At 50.8% G+C, this 20,229-nt stretch overlaps 2 protein-coding genes across 6 annotated transcripts in view; one reads left to right on the top strand and one right to left on the bottom strand.

Annotated features, from left to right (window-relative positions):
- rtn1a (reticulon 1a) overlaps positions 1-11,463 on the top strand; it is a 17,670-nt gene extending 6,207 nt beyond the window's left edge. For 2 of the 4 annotated variants that reach the window (XM_053844378.1, XM_053844377.1), the window contains exons 2-9: positions 497-1,213; positions 1,785-2,393; positions 9,070-9,277; positions 9,871-10,009; positions 10,076-10,145; positions 10,248-10,294; positions 10,358-10,416; positions 10,725-11,463. In XM_053844378.1, the coding sequence (XP_053700353.1) occupies positions 497-1,213; positions 1,785-2,393; positions 9,070-9,277; positions 9,871-10,009; positions 10,076-10,145; positions 10,248-10,294; positions 10,358-10,416; positions 10,725-10,767 (1,892 nt within the window). In that variant the 3' untranslated portion in view covers positions 10,768-11,463. Of the gene's footprint in view, positions 1-496; positions 1,214-1,784; positions 2,394-4,596; positions 4,894-7,436; positions 7,599-9,069; positions 9,278-9,870; positions 10,010-10,075; positions 10,146-10,247; positions 10,295-10,357; positions 10,417-10,724 lie in introns of those variants that run through there. The other 2 variants (XM_053844379.1, XM_053844381.1) reach the window with 2 other exon arrangements.
- Positions 11,413-20,229, bottom strand: tdrd9 (tudor domain containing 9). Of its 2 annotated transcripts, XM_053844375.1 has the most exons (35): positions 20,075-20,229; positions 19,344-19,420; positions 19,216-19,277; positions 18,935-19,156; positions 18,748-18,870; positions 18,602-18,682; positions 18,111-18,275; positions 17,948-18,051; positions 17,706-17,825; positions 17,560-17,644; positions 17,298-17,355; positions 17,095-17,199; positions 16,944-17,041; positions 16,756-16,887; positions 16,522-16,684; positions 16,394-16,457; positions 16,270-16,333; positions 16,162-16,206; positions 16,042-16,095; positions 15,579-15,695; positions 15,417-15,524; positions 15,250-15,350; positions 15,015-15,185; positions 14,789-14,897; positions 14,499-14,714; positions 14,345-14,434; positions 14,009-14,275; positions 13,758-13,922; positions 13,178-13,248; positions 12,999-13,108; positions 12,819-12,915; positions 12,613-12,751; positions 12,423-12,541; positions 12,300-12,366; positions 11,415-12,244 (listed from the first exon to the last, which is right to left on the bottom strand). In XM_053844375.1, exons 1-35 carry the CDS (start codon positions 20,125-20,127, stop codon positions 12,146-12,148), a joined length of 3,921 nt encoding a protein of 1,306 aa, XP_053700350.1. In that variant the 5' UTR covers positions 20,128-20,229; the 3' UTR covers positions 11,415-12,145. The 2 variants fall into 2 exon arrangements, with proteins under 2 accessions (XP_053700351.1, XP_053700350.1); XM_053844376.1 differs by lacking the exon at positions 16,270-16,333 and having other exon boundaries at positions 11,413-12,244; positions 16,408-16,457.

The raw sequence follows: 20,229 nt of genomic DNA, 5'->3' as shown, positions 1-20,229 counted from the left end.
GACAAGATTTCCAGCGTTCCATTTCTCCCCAGCTCCTCAGGGTGACAGAGGTCGTAGCACCGAAATAACTAGTTGTCCCAACCTGGGGCGAAACCAGTCCAGTGGGACACAGAGACGAGGATTTAAGGAAAGCGCAGACCAGATCAGGCAGGGATGAGACCACCGGTAGTTTTAGAACAAACTCTTGTTGTTGCACTGAGGCCCCTTTTTCGGGGGTCTGAACAATCTGTCTTTGTCTTGGGCGGGTACAAGTCCTCTCTGTTGCTGTGTTTCTCTCACTGGCAGCTGAAGTCTCGTCTGACTGGATGTCGTTTTTAATTAAAAGGGACAAAGACTCGGTGTCGGGTTCGCCCTGCTCAGTTATTAAGTCAGATTTGTGTACAAATATTGACTTTACCAATAAGAACGACCTGTGATAAGCCTTGATTTTAAAGTGTGTATTTTAATGTTGGTTGAAACAAACTCACCCGAGTTCCTCGTCTCTGCCCGGCTGCAGATGATCCCATGTCCGGACTCTTGAGAAAGGCGGACGACGGGGAGCTGTACACGTCCCTGCTGTCTGGTCAGAACTTCTCCTCTGGCCTGGAGGCCTCGTTCATGTCGGACAGCAAGAAGCCGTCGTCGGGCTCCTCCGGCATGGATACCTTCTTCACTGAGTCCTACAGCTACAGCTCCAGCACCAAGACCGACTTCAACCTGTTGGACGACATGCCCAAGTCCCTGGTGGGAGCAGACAAGACGGAGTCCTACAACTACATGGACATCAGTCACAGCGACGAGCGCAAGGAGCAGCACAAGCTGGTGGATCCAGGCTTCGCCGGACACGACTCTCAGGGCAGCTACATTGATAAAACCCCAGGAAGAGAGGAGGAGGAGGACGACGACGAAGAGGAGGAAGAGGAGAACCTGGGTCCAGCTCTGGGCTCTCACTCCTTCCCCTACGTGGAGGAGCCGTCCGACGAGGAGCTCTCAGACTACCGCTCCTACCGCACCCTGGGTGGAACGCCGCAGACGGCCAGTCCGGTGAAAATCACCCTCACCGAGTCCCACCCTGCCCCGGCTGCCAAGGCAGAGCCCAGGAAATCGCCATCTCCGGTAGGGGGACCTGAGCGCGAGAACGTTCTCAGCGTGGGTCAGCAGGGCGTTCCTACGGTGACGCTGTCCGAGCCGGAGGACGAGAGTCCTGCTTCAACTCCCAACGCTTCACCAACACGTGAGTCGCACAGATCTGTACGCCATATTCCCAGCTTTAGCGATGTTTTCTTGGCTACGTATGCTAACAACAATTAGCAAGATCCGCTGGGCAAACACTTATGCTTTCATCAAGTGGCAGTAGTTCCTGCTTTGACCACTAGACGGAGGCAAATGACTGAGTAACAGTTAAAAATCGGTGTAGTGCATGAGGGAGTGTCGCCATGGTGATGGGTCTCATTGTAAATAAACCTGGAACATCGAGTTCTGCATCATCTATGAACAACGCTCCACGTCATATTAAAGAGCCAGCAGGGGACAATGAGGGGCTTTCCTTTCTCAGCAGCCAAGTGGATGGACCCAGTGACCCGGTCCGACCATTGACCTACATTGTGGTGAGGATGAGCAGATGCGACCTCAATAACATTCAGACTGTCAATGCTAAAGAGTTAAAGCAGAGCTGCATCCAGACGCGGCTGAGATGAGTTTCATGAGTGAAGCGAGAGACTGAGGAATCCAAAAGTCGGCTCTGTGTTGATGTACTGATGGGGTTCATCTAAATACCCGAGGTGTTCTTGTGTCCTCTCCAACAGATAAGCAGTTTCCCTCCAACGACATGTTCAAGGTCGACACAGTGAAGCCCGGAGTCCCGAAAACCAGCTCAGGTCACCGAGGTCACGATGGCAGCAGCGCCGAGTCTGGGGACTCCGACATCGAGCTGGTGTCCGAGGAGCCCCTCAAGGCCAGCGCTAACCCCTTCACCCAGGCACCCAAGAGCAAGGACGTCTTTGAGAGCCCCCCCGCCAGCAAAGCAGGTTTGGGCAACCACGCCGCGCCTCCGTCCTACAGCATCCTGAGGGAGGAGAGAGAGGCAGAGCTGGACACCGACCTCTTCATCGAGTCGGCGTCTGAGGAGAGTCCCAAGAGGGGGCACGATCTTAAAGAGGGAGCGGGCACTCCGTCTCCACTGGTGCCGAGCTCTGTCACCCCCAGCAGCCCCCCGCCAGCAAAGCCCGTTGAGCCACCCATCAAGCCCAAGTCCCAGGCCGAGGAGGACCACTTCAGCAAGCCCAAACCTCCCACCGCCGCCGTGACCCCAGAGCTGCGCTCGGACACGCAGCAGCAGGAAGACAAGCACGAGCACGGTGACGTGGTGAAGTGCTCCGTGTCCAAGCTGCTGATGGGATTCGACAAGCAAAAGGGTGAGTCTGCGCTTTGGTTCCATGAGAGACTGGTATGATGCGGCTGACTCTGACCTGGGTCGTCTTCTGCCACCATCTTGGTTTTCACTGCTCTGTCAGTTCTTAGCCTCCATAGTTAGCAGGTCCACTCCAATTATAGCTGACTCCTCCAGTTCCCGGAGAAGTCAAATGGTCTTTACTAGAACTGACACTATTCATAGTACAGATGTTTAAAATAAACTAAGGGGAAATACATAAAAAAATTACAGGAAGTTACAGGAATTCAAGCTGAGCATCAGATGTTTATCAGGGTTAAAAAAGTATCTCTTTCAGGAGAAAAAAATAGAGGTCCGTTTCAACCATAGAAAATACAACGGTTGATATTTACAAAACATGCTTTCATAAAAGGAACCACCTAAATGAGGTGATCTTTGAAAGGGAAGCGTTCTGATGAGCCTTGTATACAGAGCAGAACATGTCAGGATGTCACACACGTGTATGACGGCACCATCACAACAATAACCAGCTGAGTTGGTGAGTCTTCCTCAAGGTTGCGACGCTGTTTGTTGACAGAGGAATGGAGCATGAAAGAGGGCGGCGTAGGGGAGGCAGGAGGGGGGGGATTCCTTTGTGTTCCATGAGACTTGTTGAAGTGTGGCGCCCCCTGGCGGTGGAGAGCGGACTGTCAGGAGGCGATGATGTGTGAAAGATGATGCAGATGTGGTGTGAAACATCGTCCTGCTCTCCTCTCTGACGGCTCCAGATTAAACACCCGACGTGCCAGCTGGACTTAATTCCTCCTAAGCGGCACATTTCAAGTTTTTACTTCTATCTCTGGCCATCTGGCCCCTAAACATCCCCCTAATCTGATGAGGTCAGAGGAGCTCCATGCCTTGGTTCGCTGGTCCGAAAGTGGAAAATGACCGCACGGTCTAGAATGATGTCACCGAATCGCTGATGCGTCAAACTCCGTGTTTTTGTGTGTGTTTGTTTACGTCCTCTCAGAAGCTTCTGGAATTGAAGAATCAGGTCACATGTTCTTCTGCTCGCCACTAGAGGGCAGACATCATAGCACAGTGGAGGAGCGCTGCACACTGAGGAGCAGTTGCCATAGCAACAATGATGGCGGGTGTTCTTTGGCAGCGGAGGCTGCAGCGAGCAGAAGGTGTGAGGTGTGGCCGCCGGCAGGAGACGACTGGGATGAGGTTTACAGAGGAAACAAAAGAGTGACGCAGCACTTTCTGGGACGTCAACCTGCCACTCCTCCCGGTGAATTATTCAAACCCCCTGCTCTTCAGACGCATCAGTGAGTCATTAAACTGCCACCATCTTTTGACCTAAAACCTCCGCCTCTCTTCGCCTTCGCAGCTTTGAGCTCATGAATTATTTGGGCCACTTCCTGTTTGGGCAGGGGGGATGAGGTCAGACTTCATTGTGATCCCATGAAGGACGCAAAATTCCCAGTTATGACTGAAGAAGTGCCAGCAAACCCCACGATCATTCACGGCCCCTGATGAGAATTAGCTTCCTCACAGATGAGAGCGCTCTGCATGAGATGGTGGCACAGAAACACTGCACAAGAAAAAAAAAAAAAAACAGTTTTCACAGAGAAATGTATTTGATTTACAAAATATGTATTTGAATTAAATATATAAACATGTAGGTAAATAATACAATAAATCAGTGGGATACTACATATATATTTTAAATATTTATTTCATTCATAAGTTGAAGATTTATTTACTTCCACATTACATGACAAAGCATCAGTCTTGAAATAAGTCTCAAGTCAGTCAAGAGCATTTTATTTAGAGAATATGTCGAAGAATAAAATGTTAACTTAGTAAGGCCAATTTCGGGCATATCACACTTATTAAAAATGAAATGTAACCTAAAAATTTTTATAGAGTGCAATAAACCTGCACATTTCAAATCATAAAATAACTAAAAAACATGTGCGTTATGCCAATTAAAAACCACAGTGTATGCACTTGAAATAACGTGAAATACTCCTTGCATGATGTCACTGAGTCACATGACTAACATTGTCGTCATGTTTGTTGTGAAGACAAATTAAAGCAGTTTGTTTGGGGACTGAAGCAGTGGTCTGGTCACACCCAGCCCCCCCCCCCCTCCGCACATTAAAACCCCTGGGTCCGTCCAACTCCCGCCGCCGAACTCTACAGCCTCCGACACACACTCGGCTCTCCAACCGTTCGCCATCTTTCTGTGTGCTCAGTGGGCTGGCAGCACCTTGGAAACCTCACCTCCCTCCTCCTCCTCCTGCTGCTGCTCCCGCCCCCCTCCCCCTCTGTCGGCTCAGCCTCTCTCCTGCATCCTTTTTTTCGAGCGCTCATGCCTTCCCGTGGCGAGCGAGCCAGTCAGTGACGCCACAGTGAGAGACGCAGAAGAAGAAAACAGACGCCACAGAGAACGGGAGCGAGCACACCGGCGATCACCAGCATGCAGGCCGCTGCAGATGTGAAGAAGGACGGCTCCTGGAGCAGCTGGAAGGGCCAGGGTACCCCATCTTGTTGTCCTGTGTGTGTGTTGTGTGATCACGCCACTGCATGCACTCGTGTGTGTGTGTGTGTGTGTGTGTGTGTGTGTGTGACTCGCATGTTTACGTGCCTGACAATTGAGACAAGCTCTGAGGACCAGACAGCAGTATCGGATGCTGTTTACCTTATTTTGGACCCATTTGGACCCATCGGAACACTGGTCCGCCATCATTACGGCCCGCCCCCCCTTCCTCACCCCCTCATCCCCCATCCTGTGCAGTTTCAAATGGCGTTCGCTCCGTTTCACGGAGCAGCCCTGACAGACTGTCTCCATGGTAACCAGGGCACACCCATCCTGATCTCATCAGTCTCATCGCCACAGGCGGCCCCCGGCACCTCGGTAGGCCCGGTCCTGGAGAATCCCATCTTTTCCCGTGTGCTCCCGGAGAGCTGGGCGGAATGAAAGGAGAAAATGGCGTCCTGTCCTCTCCGCTGGCCGTTATCGCCCCAAAATCTATTTTGGTAGGGGGGGGCATGACGTGAGACGGTCAAGAACTGAGTCATGAGTGAGTCTCTGCCAGGTCTGCAGCAGAATCATGAAATTCTATCGATGAGACAATTCCTTCAGTTCTAAGACCAGTTGACCACACTGGATTCAGCCTCTGTGATCTTCTTCTTGGCTCAGACTTCTCTCCTCAAGGCCACTGGAGCGGTGCTCTCTCAAGCATGTCCTAGTTTGACCGCGGACCTCCTCCCAGGTGGAGATCTTGACAAGAAACCTGAAGCACCTAAGCAGGGTCTGGACTTGAGAGAGAAGGTCCCATTCGTCCAGATCCCCAGCTTGCAGACCATCCGCAGGACCCTTTGCATAGGGAAATGTACCCCTCCTTTTCAAACAATGTTCCCGTCACTGATCACATGCTTCCATGCGTTCTTTACATTGGTATTGCTGTTCACCAATATATCCACCAGGGGGAGCAGCCCAGACAAAAGTTTATGACAACAATAAACTCCACAACCAACATGGCGACTATATTGATAATGTAGTCCTTGCGCAGGAGACGGAAACAGAAGCAGCGTCGTAGGAGGCGAAGATCTGTGAGGATTCCGCCATTGTTTTTGTGTCTCACGTATCGTCTAGTGATTATCGCCATGGTTATTCGGTGGTACTGCTATGGTACTGTATCTGTCAGTTTTACAGAAACATGCTGAAATGAAAGCTGAGCATGGACTGAAGCATCGGGATACAAGTGGGCGAGTTTCTCCATGGAGATAGAGGCGGAGTATTCTGAGCTGACCAGTATGACTTTTCAGGTTCTAACAAAGATGGCAAGGTTTAGTGAGGACACATGGGACAAATGTCTCTTGCTTGATCTCTGATCCTGAGATGGTATCGCCCCAATGACCTTCCACAGAGAGGAAGAAGAGGGACAAGTCTATGATCTGGACACGAATGTGGAGGAAATAACTTGTTCAGTTCCACTCTTGACTTGTGGTTGATTCTTATCCAGAGAGTGAAGACTTTTGACTTATCTCAGTCTGAATGTTTGTCATCCAGAGTGTCGCTGCTTCTACAGGAAATAGAAACGACTTGACTCATGCTGTGGACTGAAGGTTTCAGTTGACCAGGTCAGCCACACTTGAGGGTGAATAGCGACTAACATCTCCAAAAATTCAGAGGTTATCGTCCAGGACATGGTTCCTACCGTGCCCCTCGGCTTCTGTGTCTTCAGACGTGTCACCTCATGTTCACTTGTTTGGTTTAGTTTGAGGCCAGATGGAGCTGTTCAGTGATTTAATGAGGTCAGTGAAACTAGTTCCCTGTCAGGAGGCGGGAGGCAGATGTATTATTGTCAGTGGAGTCATTGCGTGTTCTAGTTCAGAGAGTCAACGCTCAGGGAATCGTCCTGGGAAGCTGATGTTGGGAAACTTGACGGGACTGTTGTGACGACGGTTTGAAACCTCATACCAACAAGTAACTATTTGAGATTCCAGAGGACATACGGTTCAGACAGGACTCTGAATGATACTGGATCTGGTGAGGCACGGCTGCAGTGGGAGGAGGTGCGGGGCACAAATCAAGTTGGAGTGTACTGACCACTGCCACAGCTACAGTTGCGACCAGTGGACGGGAACATGGTTTCGCACGTTTACGTGCTTGACAAGGTGCTCCATGGACAATAAGCAGGCCCATCCTGGTGCGCTACACTCACACGCCACACTCAGAAGTCAGTTTATTTTTAGCTGAACTCGGCCGCAGTGAGAAACCTCTCTCGTTTCCTTCCAACCGTCTTTGTCCTTCTCAGAGACGACATGTCATCGTAATGTTCGCTGCAAATGAGTCTCCCAGCGGACCATCTTCTTCCCTCATCCTCCGGCAGCGCTGAGAAAATGGCGCGCGGTTGCTATGGTAACTGCATCAGGCAGGTGCTGAGCGCATCCCCGCCACTGTACCGCCTTACACTCAGACTCTGCTGGTCTGTGTCACATGATGGTTGAAGAGTTTGTGTGTTCTGGATCGTACCGTTGGTTCTTTGGCAGCCGCACCCCTTTGACTGCCCCCCCCTCCCCTCCCCTCACGTCCTCTCTGCCAACGCAGCTGCTGATTTGATGGCAAGGCAGAAGCCCCTCCCCTCACGGGTGAGGGTACTCCCCCTCCACTGCTCTCCTTTTGTCCGTGAATAAAGCAGCTGCTTCTTTCCCTGTGCAGCCATGGGATCCGCAGGTCAGTATTCACTTCTCAAGCTCTCGCTTTTAATGGCTCGACAAGTCCACGCACGAGTCGCCGTCGGCACCTGTCTCCGTACGGAAGCTGGGCTGTGTGTGTGTGTGTGTGCGCGCGCGCGCTGCTACAACTGCTTGAGACAGTGTGATTGTGTGTCACAGCATCTCCATTCAAAAGCAGCAGGAAGTGTGTGTGACTGCTGTGAAAGAGTAGCACACAAGCTTGTTTCAGGGTATAACAAATCTGGTGCCGCCATAAGCTGCCGAGTCAGCTGTGGCATCAAGACAAACACAATGACTTTTAGCCGCTAGGTTGACTCTGTATTTTTGGCATCCACAAATGCCTTTCAGTGCAGAGCAAAGATGGCCGTCATCACTATGCTGCTCACGGCTCCCCGGCTAAATTTAGAGCAGCGAGCAGCTCCGGAGAGTCCGACACCCGAGGGGGACTCAGGAGTGTGGAGGCATGTTCACATTTCTGCTCGCCCCGAATTCAATACAGGAGGGATGAAGTGATCAGACCGTGAGGAATCCCTTCTGGTCCGGGGTACAGGTTCTGGTCCATCACACTGATCCAGCACCTCATTCAATAACAGAGGCTGAGACAGGGCCCGTCGTGCCGGGCTCCATTTTATTAAGAGACATCTGCTTCAGAGGCGTCTGAAAGTGAGCGACGGGCCACGGCCAGGTCAGGCCCAGGGGCTGAAACGTTATCTTTTCAGTGCTGATAGCGCCGCGGCTATTTGTGCCTTCTGAGTGAAAGGTCAATCATTGATTCCGCCGAGCCAGCGACTTGTGCAGGTGTGCAACTCTGCTGGTCCACGTCTGTGTGAGAGCTGGCCAGGTGCTGGTCCAAGTCGTGAGGTGGCGTCGGGAGACTTGGAGGTCGCGTGGTCGTGAAGACTGGAGAGACCAAGACTAGTTTGTTTACCTCGCAATCGTGACAGAGACCATGGCAGGTGAGGGGGGATCTTGAGGGACTGGTCTGCGCCAACAGCTTTATGGGGTTGAATTCCAGACATGGATGTGTGTGGGTGTCTTTTGATGAGCCGTTTGACCATCGGACGTGGGTGAAGAACTTCAAATGAGAACGGAAATTGTTCAGGAGTTAACAAGGAGTGAAAACATCGACTGGTGAACAGGAGAACCATGGTTCTGCACTTCAGATCTCTGTTGAAATCATATTCCGTTTGCTACAGAGAACCTTGACTTGTCCACACCTTTGAGAGATACTGAAAACTAAATACTCCACAACCAGTACTGGTACTGGTCCCCACTGCTTCTTTTGGAAGAACTGGGTCGCTGCAGAGTCTCTGTGAGGGCGCCAGGTTGTGAACAGCTTTCAGTCATCCGACCCAAATGTGTAGCCTGCTGAGGCTAATTCCACTCTTGCGTGACAGACGGGTTGTCGCTGCGGTATCATGTTCTCCGGGTCGCTAACCGTCATCCGTCCTTGTCGTGTCCTCCCGCAGCTATTGACCTGCTCTACTGGAGGAACGTGAAGCAGTCGGGTGCAGTCTTCAGCAGCGTGCTGCTGCTGCTCTTCTCCCTGACCCAGTTCAGCGTGGTCAGCGTGGGCGCCTACCTGGCCCTGGCCGCCCTGTCAGCCACCATCAGCTTCCGCATCTACAAGTCGGTACTGCAGGCCGTGCAGAAGACCGATGAGGGACACCCGTTCAAGTGAGTAGCTCGGCCTCGCACTCAGCACTTGGGTCTGTTTCTGATCTCAACAACTAAACTAAGACGAGCCAAAACATTATGACCACCTGCATCTACAGACTTTCCGCAATTGTCATGAGGTTAGGACTATAATTTTGCAATTCCTGCCATTACTTTGTGGCAATTTACATGTGTAATATTCTATTCAATATGACTCAGAAGGATTGGCCTTTGTCGTGTCAGATTTTTTATTGTGTACAATCATCTGTTGCTGCATTACCTAACTAGTTTATGCACTCTTTAATGTAGTTTGTGCAGGAAATTTGGGCTGACTGAATCAAGTGTTGGTTTTGTTACTGCCTCTGGTTGTATTAAGTGGTTTATACTGCAGTAGTTTTGCATGGAGATGTGCTGTATTTCAGGCTGAATATTGCTTGTAGTTATGTAGTTATGAAAACCTTGTCGAGTTTTGGCGTTCAGGACTCAAACACACAAAAGGTAAACGGCCAGGAGGGTCAGGTACTGACCACTGCCAACTCACCCCAGCAGGTGGTCATGATGTAGTGGCTGACCTCTGACAGCATGAAAGCTGACAGTAAACGTCTGTTCTCCAGAGCGTACCTGGAGGTGGAACTGGCTCTGTCTCAGGACCAGATCAGCAAATATGCCGACAAGATCCTGCTCTACACCAACACCTGCATGAGGGAGCTGCGCCGGCTCTTCCTGGTCCAGGACCTGATCGACTCCCTGAAGGTTCACCTGACTGACTCCTTGCTGACTCCATCATAGTCAGACTCACGGCCCCGATCTGTGTTTTAGTTTGCCGTTCTGATGTGGCTGCTGACCTATGTGGGAGCGCTGTTCAACGGCCTGACACTGCTCATCCTGGGTGAGGTCACCGTGACTCTCTATCTCAAACAAACAACTGGCCCCAGCCAGAACCAATATATTCTTCTAACCTTAACACTCTGATCTGTGCCTGTCTCCCCAGCTGTCATCTCCATGTTCACGATGCCGGTGGTCTATGAGAAACATCAGGTAAGGACTTCAAAAAGACTGCTTCAAAATACGCTGAATCACGAACATACGTCTTCTACGCAGGCACAGATCGACCAGTACGTGGGATTAATACGGGGACACGTCAACGCCGTGGTGGGAAAGTGAGTGTTACTCATACCTACAGTTGAAGGTTCATGATCGCTTGCACGCCACACACTAGGTCTGTCGCCCACAAGAGGATCTCAGCTCACTCTTAACACTGGAAAACTTGATCACAGACAGATGGGGAAAAAGTCTCAGCATGTAGGGCACAGGTCAAGGCCTTTTTGGTGATCCACAAGTTGGGAGCCACATATGCCGACAAGTCAGGCCAAATCTCCTTCATGTACTGCAGCACACCGAGTAGCGTTGTAAGAGTTCAGTTCCGAAAAAGAAACACAGATGAACTCACACTTGTGGTGTCTTGTAGGATCCAGGCCAAGATTCCCGGAGCCAAGAGAAAGGAGGAGTAGACGTCTCACTCTCAGTCCAGTGGGGCTCGGTGGCGGACGGCTTCTCTCCGCCGCCGGGTCCGGTCATCATCCGTGTCCTCCCGTGACGCTGGAGAAGCCTTCACCCTGTCGATAGCAGTCTTAACACACACACATACACACATCATTAACGGCTAGTTCACAAGACAAAAAAAAAACCTCTTTATATTTGCGTTGCTTAAGTGCATGAAGTCGAGCCTTGGGTAAATACTGTCTGATATCTTTTGTGCGGTTTATAAACTCACGCGATATTTGGTTTTGCTCTGCAGTGCTTTAACACTGGCACAAGAAGACACGCTCTGGTGTGGAACTGCTTCATGTTTACAGACGGGGCTTTTCTCAGTGTATGTGCATATATAGATATATATATATATATATACATATATACATATAAATACAACCATGGTTTCCTTCAGTGTCGCCCAGCACAACATGATTTAACAAATATGCGTCTTAGATGTGGAAACTGTAGGGTCCTTGCTTTTGTATAAGACACATACACACACACGTTTAGGTACCGTTGTACAACGACTATGATGACAAGACAATTACGCTTGTTTGAATAACTGTTCAACTTTGTACGATGTTCGACTCCGTAGTTCTCTAGACCCTGGACGATTTGCACTTGTATTTAATTTCAACAAGAAGACGAAATAAATGTACCTTGATGTAAACGTCTCCCACGCGCCTGAGGCTGCTTCGTCCACGGTCCAGCGTGTGCACACCGACCGGACACGGGGTTGCGCTCCTGCTGTCGGTGCCATAAGTCTCGGTTCCGGCTTGTGGGCTCAAACTAACCGGTTCTGAACTCAAAACATAGATCGGCCTGAGTTGAATGTCATCTTCGAGTTCTTTGTTCAGGGCTAGCACAACACCGGTTCCACTCCAGCTATTCATTACAAAGCAGCACAAACCTTATATGAAAAGCTTTAGGTTTAAGATTGGAAATAAATATATTAAAAACTGACGAATAAATTGAGGCTATAAAGAAAACAGGACTTAAAAATAGTAAACATGGAGGGCAACTGTTAAAATAATGAGCAAGTCATCTGTTTAAAATAGTTGATGGTTTGACGCTCACTGGGCCGTGGAGCCGACAGAAACATTAGAGTCAGACTCTGGGATTTGTGAGCTAAAAATAGTGGCTGGTTTCTTGCACACAACTGAAGCGACAACAGCAGAGACAGTGTGGGACTTAAAGGAGCCCAAGGCTTCCCCTACTTTTACTCATCACTTGAGCCACAGCAGGAACATGTACATTAAACATAGAACTAAAAGAACTAAAACATCTCTGACCTCAACACAAAACATTCCCAACTAAAATGGCTAAATTGGAACGACTGCGGTGAACAATAAAACCTCAGCCGTTGAGCAGCAAAACTGGGTGCAACTGAAAGAGAACCCCCGGAGTCTTGTCCACACCCTCCTCCGTGACGAACATCTTCATCGACGAATCCACCTTCAGGAGAAAGGCGTCATCACGTGGAGCACATGAGAGACATCTCAGACCTTACCTGGTTCCACTTCCTCTCCTGTTGGAAGTAAACTGGAGTGACGGCGTCTCTGGACTTGGTGAAGAGTCTGGAGAGAGACCAACAGTTGCTGCGTGTTTCAGGTGAAACGTGTCAGTAGTGGACCTTAGGAGAGACTCCTGGCACTCGTCCTGCAGCAGACTGATGCGGTCATGCCACTGGTGCTGAACGCTGTGGGGACTGTCGCACACCAGGCGGTTGATGGCCAACCGGAGTGTGTTGATCTGCGCCGCAATACAGTGAGGCGTTCATTATCAAAGCTTCCCGCTACTCAGGTCTAGACCCTGAACCTCACCTGCACAATGTCTTCAAAGTCAAACTTGACGTCGAAGGCGAGCTCGATGTCGTGCTCGGGCAGGAGGCTGGCCTGAGTCTGGGTGTGGAAACCCAAGCCGCACAGAGCCCCGGTGTAGCAGGTCTGCTCCTTGTTGGTGCTGAAACATGCACTTGATCACAAAACTGTCTCCACTTTAGTGACAGCATGAGCAAGAGGGGACCGACCGGAGCTCCATGGAAGGAGTGAAGATCATGGTGATGAGAGCCGGGAGCCCAGGGATGTGAGGGAGGAGCGACGCCTCGTGAGCACAGAAGTTTGTCCCTGCCACGGAGGAGGAGACAACATGTGCGTGTGGACTTTACAAGAACCACAGAAGTGAGAGAATTGTCTCATGTGATCAGCACCTGCGGCATTCACGGACACTCTCTCGGCCACCAGCATCCTCTGGTCTTTGTAGTGAGGACTCTCATTCACCACCAAACTGCAGACACTGTCCCTCTCCACCACGACACTCCTGAAACACATGAAGGTGTGAGCGCCTCCCAACCGCAGGCTGGAGCGGGACTGGTGCGAGGAGGCTGACTTGTTGTGGGTCTTGTGGCACAGGCTGTGGAACTCGGTCTTATATGGACTGGTGGGTCCGTTCAGCTTAACCTAGATGAGCAGAAGGAGAATGAACAAAGAGACATGATGAAGTTGACGGCGAGGCGAGTCACCCCTGAGGTCAGTAAAGATCTGGGTCAGGTTTCCGAATGACTTGTAACACTGACAATAAGGCAGGAATGGCTTCACCTGCTGGACAAATACGCGTGTGCAACGCCACTGTGCCACTTTAACATTCCCTAGATTCCCTCTAGATGCTAATCACATGACTGTCTATCTAATAGCGCCATCTGTTGGCAAAATGTGTGAAGGCACACTTTGGAGACTGTTGTTTCTGGTGGTGGACACTAGTGGGCGCATGTTTTGTTTGATTCAGTTGAGACCAGTCGTCAGACGTTTCTGTTTTCTTGCTACGGTCTCAGCTCAAGTAACCAACCTTGTGCTCCTTGTGAGGATTTTAAACAGCTTCCCTTTTCAGTTGTTGCCACCATTGTTTGCTTTGTTACAACTTCATGAGTCACTCTTGAATCTCTAGGGTTTGTGTGTGAATACGTTGGCACCTGTGATTTGGAAACAGACACACAGCTCTTGGAGAAGTTCTCCAGCATCTCATCCACAAGTTGCTTGTCCTGTTTGTTGCGCTGGAGCCAGGAGCTGGAGGGGGAGCCGTCGCACAAGCCCCTCTCCATGTCCCTGTAGAGGGACAACAGCACCTGATGGCTTTGCTGGAAGACAAACGGATGAAGACGCAGGTGGATCGTTCAGCTCAAACCAGCCGTTACTTTGCGAAGGTTCTTCTCCGTGGTGTCACCTTGGAGTCGAAGCTCTCCTCGGCCTTGATGGCGTGGCCCTCCTCCACCAGGATGTCCATCAAGCTGGTGCTGCTGCTGCCGTCCGTCCCCGAGCTGAAGAGCAGCTCCACGCGCATCACTCCGGAGAGGATGGAATAGAGGGACACCATGGGCAACCTGCCTTTGACCAGTGTGATGAAGCGGGCCCGGGCCCGGCTGCTCCAGCGGCCCCCGTTGATTATGGACTCGGGCGAGGGACGCATTTCGATGACCTGGAACTCCTGAGCCTGAGAGCAAGAACTGTGAGGTTCCTTCGCCCAGGTGAGAAGCAGGTGTGAGATGACGGCTGCTTCTACCTGGAACGGAGGAGTGAGCAGATCCGGTGGAAGCTCTCTCAGACAGTCACTGGTCACAGAAGAGGAGTTCCCGAAATCCAGGAAGAAAACCTGCATTGAGAAAGTAATCATCCTGCTGAACTCTGTCACGTGCTTCAGGTCATGCGAAGAGCACCTCCACCACGGTTCCCCGGATGTGCCGGACTTGGGCTCGGTAGTAAAGACTCTCCCCGTCGCTTTCAGGGAAGGGGGCCAGACAGAGGAGGTTGGGGTGCAGCGCCACAGTCACAGGTTGCAGTGCGCTCGAGTTGATCCGATCTGTCAGGTGCCGTTGCTTCTCCAGGCTGGCCTCATCTGCCCGAAAGCCCCAGAAATGCCCCACCTCCACCACCTGCCGCAGGAATGGAAGATGGTTCCAGAATCTAAACTGTAAATGGGTCAGCGGTGCCGAGTGCTGCAGCAGACCTCAGTGATATTGACCACAAACAGGGGGCTGGCAGGAAGCCTCTCCGGGTCCAAGGTGTTCTCAAAACCAATAGACGTGACCGGTCCGTTTCTGAAGTCAATGTTGACCCTGACACCAAAGTGAAGACAGTTGCGAGCGGACGCACTCAAACAGCGCCCACTTCTGGCACCACGGCATTGTCTCAAGTGTAAGCGATTTCTTTAAAGATTCAGACTCAGATTCTACCGTGCGTGCTTGAGGTGATCCACACATCTGTTCCCGACTGACTTCAGCACATGTTCGCTGGGGTGGACTGACAGTATCAAGGGAAGCCTGTGCTTGGCCAGGAAGAGAGCCAGAGTGACCTCCTGCAGGACGCCTGTGCCCTGCCATATCCCACTGAACTCCACATACGCCCTGAGGATACCGGTCACAGGGTCAGGACGCAGAGAGACGCAGCAGAAGACGTTGGAAACTGTACCTGGTGCTCTCAAACGACATGGTCTTGATCTGTCCACACGAGCGGAAGAGATTCTGCAGCTGACGGTAGTAGAGGAAGCTGTACGGAGGGAGCCTCCTCAGCTGGACGCCACAGACAGAAAAGTGTTGAAAGAACAGTGAACAATGGGGAGACAGAGGTGGTCACACCATCACTGTGGTTCTGGGGTTGAACCCGCTCAGCTCTCTGCAGGCCAGAGCGTCATCGATCTCTCCCTGGACGAAGTAGTTGGGGTAGAAGGCTCCAGCGATGACCATCTGCAAAAGCAGAGTGAGACAAGCTCCTGCCACTCTACAAGCAGCTCAGCTGACCTGAAGAAGGAAGTTGCGTTTGTGGACGCTGGTGTAGTCCAGGCTCTCAGGGCTGTCAGGAGTCAGCATGTTGAAGACACGTACGCGTCTCTTCAGTTCTTCGTACTGCTCCGCCACCTGAGTCAGGACGAAGGTGAAGTTATTTGGCCTTACACCCAGGTTCAGCTGCTCTCGGGTTTGAGCGTCACTTCTGAGGAGTGAGAACTGAGGAGGAAGGGTGTGAAATGATGGTGATCAAATTGGCGGAGGAGGCTGAATGAGAAAATGACTTTATGCCGTTATGATGGACATGTTTGCCCTCATGAATCAAACGTGACGTTAATGTATTGAGTTCAGAAAGGTAATAAATAAAGACCAAACTAGGTCCAGAAAAACGCGCACAGATGATGAACCAGGGGCTGAAAGACGACCAGATGCCCAGGGATGATGGGCCAAAATTGATGCAATGCAAACGTCACATTACCTCTCTGATCCTTTTGACTTGAATCAGGTTCTCATGTCCCCAGTCCAGTTCTTCCTAAGATTGTGAGATAACATGTTAGAACTGATATTTTACGTGAATATGAGACATGAAAATGCTGACCTTTATCCCTCGCAGCAGGCCTTTCTTCTTGGCTGAGTCCCACGCCTCGAGGGGCAGAAGCAGAAGAATTAGCTTCAGATCAAATATTCTCATGGAATGCGGCGTTACCTTGAACGCATTTAAACATGCGATTGAATCACTTAGGATGCTGCGTGTGAAGGACAACTTGCTCCTGTGGTTCACATATCACATGATGACAACTTGACCATCCACCTGAGCGGCGGAGACTCACCGGTGACCGTTGACCTGCAGCATCGGTGGCTTGGCGAAGAAGTTCTTCTGAGAATGAGCAGCGGCTGAGAGGAAGACAAACAAACACGTCAGGAGGAAAGTGACCGAGACAGTGGAAAACGACGGCACCTATGATGAGGCACTCGTCCAGGCAGCCGAAGACGTGGCCCAGGACCACCAGCTTCCCCAGGTTAAGGTTCAAAGGCAAGTGAGCCAGGACTCTGCCCAGGAAGGTGAGCTCGCCATCCTCGTTGTAATTCTTGCCATCGACTTGGGCGGAGAGGGCGCCCATCTAGGCGGAGGAGAGGGGGGCATGGATTCACTCTAGAAACCCAGCAGTCAATGAGCGGGGTAGCATTTGACCTCTTTCAGTTGCAGCACGGTTTTCACAATGTCAGTCAAGTTGGGGGGCGAGAGAGCTGTGGCCAGAATGGAGCGTGGGTCTGCCATGCCCAGCAGCTTCACCTTCAGCAGGACGCTGGACAGAGGAACCACCTGAGAGACCACAGTGAGCAGATCTGCAATGGGACCAAACCTGTCAACAGACACACCAGCATCTCCGGGATCATGTAGTCCGGAATATCATTGGTCCAGAAGTATTTGGTCACGAGGCGGTAGCAGAAGCCCTTGGACACTCGTCCGGCTCGTCCTAACAGACGCAACAGTCGGCAAAACTTGACAACGCGGTCTGAGGTGCGGTACCTCTGCGCTGGTCACAGTTGTTCTTGGCAGCCCAGGACAGACGCAGAGACTGGCAGTTGGTCTCTTCGTCACACACCATCCGGCGGACCAGGCAGAAGTCAATCACTGCAGAACCAGAACACAGCACGCTGTCATGCTGTCCACTCAAGAAAACAGCAAGAGATGTCGACTGCACCAAGTGAGTCTGGTGGAAAACAACCCACCATACTTGACATCTGGGACGGTGACAGAACTCTCTGCAATATTGGTGGAGAGAATGACCTGCGGAAACAACAATCCAGATGTTTAGGATGCACTTTCACTGCCTTCCATTCCAGAAGATCTGGGAGCCGTTTGGTAACTGGTACTATGCCACCAGCTCACCATTTCCCCGACTATTCCAGAACTATTGGCTGCTTTTCGTGGTATGCAGCAACGTCTTGCAAGCTAAAAACCTGTTTACCGCATTCAAAAGGAGCCAGGTACCTTCCTGCATCCGAGGACGGGGGGTTGGAAAACTCCTTTCTGCTCCCCCAAAGTCACGGCAGAGTGAAGAGGGTAAATCAGCAGTCTGAAAACGTAGATGGGAATTAGGTTTTGAAGAGACGCTGAGACGGCGGGACTAAACCCACCTTTTGTGAACCAGCTTGACCAGGCAGTCCTGCATGTGCATGATCTCCCTTATGCCCGGCAGAAACACCAGCACGCTGCCTCTCTCAGTCAAAGCTAAGCCGCCGTCAGTCGGCACTCGTCTGCTCACATTTGAAAGACAGGAAATGTAGCTGCAACCAGACAGTTCTGATGACTCAGAACACGTGAGATCTGAGTGGAGGCGGCGGCGTCTATACAAGTGGAAAGGAAAGCATCCGGTCACCTGGACTCCTCGCCCTCCATCTCATCCAGGCTCCGGATGAGATTGACGGCCAGTTTGTACATGTCCTCTGAGATGTATGGCTCATCCAAGTGAGGAGACTGAAACTACATCACAGACCAGAGATTGGTGGAGTATTTAGGAAGCCTCAATGGACTTGACTCACCTTGTTTGGGAACAGGTGGTGAAGATCATCCAGGTAGAAGAGGTCAATGGCGTGCGGGATTCCCTCCACCTCGAACACGTACGCCGGGCTCATCATTCCTCGTATGGATGTGGAGAAGTAGTTGGCGAACTCAGAGCAGTTGATGGTGGCAGACATGAGGATAATCTGAGGGACACGTACACTGTGAGCGTTGCCTTTTGGCTCAGCTCTTTCTTCACCACACGGACCATTAAAACTCCAATATAACATGCAGATATAAGAGGTTTTGAGCAAACCATTTTTGACTGGATCAGCTATTATAATTTCTTTATTTTTAGCTTTTTTTCTGACCAACTGAACCCCCCTAATGCAGCGAAACCACTGGGATAAGTACATCAACTGGGTGATTTTTAGCTAAGCCTGGACACAGGCTTGTGTTTTCAGTCGTTCCGTTTGTTCTGACAACCTATTTCTTCAACATCTTTTGAACGTAAGAAAACTCTTCACATCACCTTCACAAAGGGAGAGTTGGTCTGCAGAAACCTTCTCAAGACCAGCAGGAGTAAGTCCATCTCGGCAGTGCGCTCATGAACCTGAAACAGAGACACTTCTGTTTCACAGTGTTTTGTTTAATAAACACGTGACTCTGCTGACAAACCTCATCCACGAAAATGTGAGTGAACTCAGTCAGGCACTTGGCAGAAACCAGTTTGTGCAGCAGGACTCCCGTCGTCACGTAGAGCAGACGTGTGTGTTCGTTCGCAACTTTTTCAAGCCCGATCTGGAGCGAAAGACATTCAGAGTTTGCCATCGTCTCACTCTTGAATCTAGGATGTGGAACCGACCTGATGTCCCACCAGACTCCCCAGCACACACTTCCTCTGCTGGGCGACCCAGTGAGCGACACTGGTGGCACCGATCCGTCGCGGCTGCGTGACCACGATGTTACACGCCATGTTCTTCTCTGCGTAATGGTCCAGGATATACTGAGGCACCTGGGTGGTTTTGCCGCTGCCCGTTGCACCGCGGATTATCACGACTGAGTTGTACTCGATGAGGGAAACCAGCTGGAAGGCAGTGAGGGAATTTTGCCACCAACCAAACCGACACAGGTGACGTACTTTACCTTCTCCCTGCTCTTTGTGATGGGCAACTCTGGGTACTTGTGGCCTGGAGGAGGTGGAGGAGCTGAAAAACAGCGTTCATCGTGAAGCATTTTCACATAAAAATGTTCCTTAAAGGCAAGACACTCACTCTGATTTGGGTTTTTGGATTCAGAGCCTTCATCTTTGGTGTCCGGGGCCACGTTCTTCGTGAGCTCCACGGGAGGACTAAAAGATGAAGGCCACATCTTTTCACATCACACCTCACTTCAAGTACGAAACGATTAGGGCTGAAACCTCGTGAAATGGTCCCGACGTTTTGGGTCGCAATGGTCACGTAGGCTTTTCACCTTACCGCGGATCGTGCTACTAGAATGACGACGTCACAACTAGTGTAATGGATGTTGCAGCCCTAGATATGACCACACTGAACCAGTTCATGAATCCAACACAGTGACACTGTGTTGCATCATCCATTGCTTATTGAGTTACCCAGTCTCCATCACTTCTGCGACTTGTTTTTCACTTCTTTTCTCTGCCAAATTTTACAGGGACATGTCAAATAAAATATATACAATAAGGATGATATACACTGAGCAGGGGGCCCCTGAACCTCTCCACACACTGGTGTTACAACAAACTTTATTTGAAACAGTTTGTTACACAAAAAAGTCCTGACATGTTTTCTAGCTGGTGTGTTTTCAACCCAGCGTAAACGACATTCACGTGTCACACCTACGCCAAGCTTCAGCATGTAGCAGAGTTGGGGTTTTCAACCAAGAGTTTCAGTTTAAACGGGAAATATTCTGGGTTTTTTTTGACGAAGTTAAGCGTCGCCGCAGGTGCGGCTCATTACGTAAATGTCGCGAAACCAAAACGTACCTCGACACTTTCGATAATGTCTCGCTATTCTCGGCTTCCTTCGCTTCGTCCATGTCCTTCAGTTTGAAAGGTGTCGATGATGGCGAGTACTTTCCTCCCCACTTCTCGGCCGAACTGTCTCGCAGGTGAGGTGAAGTAGGAGTGATACGCAGTGG

This window comes from Synchiropus splendidus, chromosome 16, assembly GCF_027744825.2.
Source record: "Synchiropus splendidus isolate RoL2022-P1 chromosome 16, RoL_Sspl_1.0, whole genome shotgun sequence".
Classification (NCBI taxonomy): Eukaryota; Metazoa; Chordata; class Actinopteri; order Syngnathiformes; family Callionymidae; genus Synchiropus; species Synchiropus splendidus.
This window is presented reverse-complemented; position numbering and strand designations above follow the sequence as displayed.